Source organism: Stegastes partitus, unplaced genomic scaffold (assembly GCF_000690725.1).
Source record: "Stegastes partitus isolate 25-593 unplaced genomic scaffold, Stegastes_partitus-1.0.2 Scaffold2291, whole genome shotgun sequence".
Lineage (NCBI taxonomy): Eukaryota > Metazoa > Chordata > Actinopteri > Pomacentridae > Stegastes > Stegastes partitus.
Genome location: NW_007580022.1, coordinates 1 through 1,611, shown reverse-complemented (window position 1 = coordinate 1,611; position 1,611 = coordinate 1). Strand labels below are relative to the sequence as shown.

At 40.2% G+C, this 1,611-nt stretch overlaps 1 protein-coding gene across 1 annotated transcript in view; it reads left to right on the top strand.

The window, feature by feature from the left end:
- Positions 1 to 909, top strand: part of LOC103374581 (plexin-B2-like) — a gene marked incomplete at its 3' end in the record, with an annotated part of 8,992 nt that extends 8,083 nt beyond the window's left edge. The window contains exon 5 of the mRNA XM_008304689.1: positions 686 to 909. Coding sequence (XP_008302911.1) covers positions 686 to 909 — 224 coding nt within the window. The remainder of the gene's footprint in view (positions 1 to 685) is intronic.
- Between the last annotated feature and the right edge of the window lie 702 nt (positions 910 to 1,611).

Here is a 1,611-nt window from a genome sequence, read left to right as displayed (position 1 = left end):
TAAGTCTCTTGGTAGTTGTTCTGTGTGTCTTTGTGGTCAGTACGAGTCACTTTGGTTGTTTTGTGTATTTCTAGGGTCGTTTTGCTTTTGTTTGTGGTTGTTTTTAGTCTCTTTGGGGACATTCTGAATTTCTTTGGATTTTTCTGCCTTTTTCTGTTGTTTTTTTTGTCTTTTTGTTGTGGTTTTAAGCCTCTTTGTGGTTGTTTCTGCCTCTTTTTTTGGTTGTTTTGTGTCTCTTTGACATTGTTTTTCGTCTCTGTGGTCACTTTATGTCTTTATGGTCATTTTAAGTCTCTTTGCAGTTGTTTTAATTCACTTTTTGGTCAAAATTATTCATTTTCTGTCATGACTTTGACGTTTATCTCATAATTCTGACTTTTCATCTTGTATTGCTGTTTCGGTTGTACCATTGGAGACCATGTGTACATGTCAATGAGCAAATCAAATGTCAGGACTTCAGATACATTATTTCTCAGGTTATGACTTTTCAAACATTGATCCACTGATTGGTGCCAAAAAAAAAAGGTCCAAAAATGGACATGAGCCCCTTCTTTAAGGATTTTAACTCAAAAACTAACCTTTGGCCCCAGATGGTCAACCCAATTATTAATCACCATTTTGAAGAAGCAAGTCAGTCAAATTGCTGATGGTCAGACTGTTAACTTGAATCTTTTCGTCCTATCAGAGGGACATGGCCCACCGGTACCGCTGTGGAGCCGAGTTCCTGCCTTCACCGCTGGCCAGCAAGGCCGAGTTCGCCCTGACCGTGGAGCCCTCGCTGGTCCGCAAGGCTCACATGACCGCCGTGGCCGTGGCCGAGGTGGAGGGGCACGCCGTGGCCTTCCTGGGCACCGCCACCGGAGAGGTAACGCAGCTTCCCGTCGCAGGAAAATCTGTTTTTATGCTCAGGTTTTGTTCATTTGCAGTTAAATGTTTAAACGCGGCAGTAAACAGACGAATGTTGTCACCGGCAGACGTTCATAAAGACGCTTTAACATCATATTTTCACCAAACTCAGCTTCAGAAAGCATGAACAGACCTTTCTCATTATAACTGAATACGACCACGTTCAAGTCAAGGTCTGGGCTGAAAATCCACTTTACAGTAAAACATTCTGATCTGATTCCTCGTCACTCTGCTCACAAGCAGCTTCATTAAGGATCAACTGCTGGACTTGATCTTGAATTATTGGCTTTTTACTCGATCATTTCCAATTTCTTTATGCTCCACGATCAATTATTTAACTTTTTTTCCCCGCGTTTATTCAGTCATGTGCATCACTTTGCATGTTCAGCTTCATATGATCACTGATATGAGGTTTATGTTGGAAGTTTTTATTTATTTAAGCTTTGTTTGTTTTTATACCCAGAAGGAACCTTGAGCTTTAAAATCCCTTCTGAGGGAAACGTGGCTCAGAAGCTCCAGCATCACATATGAATATAGTTTATATGTATGAATTGTTTTGCCTTCAGCTGCGTTATTAAAGAAACACATGAATGCATCCTTCATTTTAATAATATAGCGTACGTTCCTCCAAAATGTGCTTCTCTGCATTTTTCTTGAATATAAATATATAATTTCTTCACTTCAGGGATTCGTTAATGCAAACAC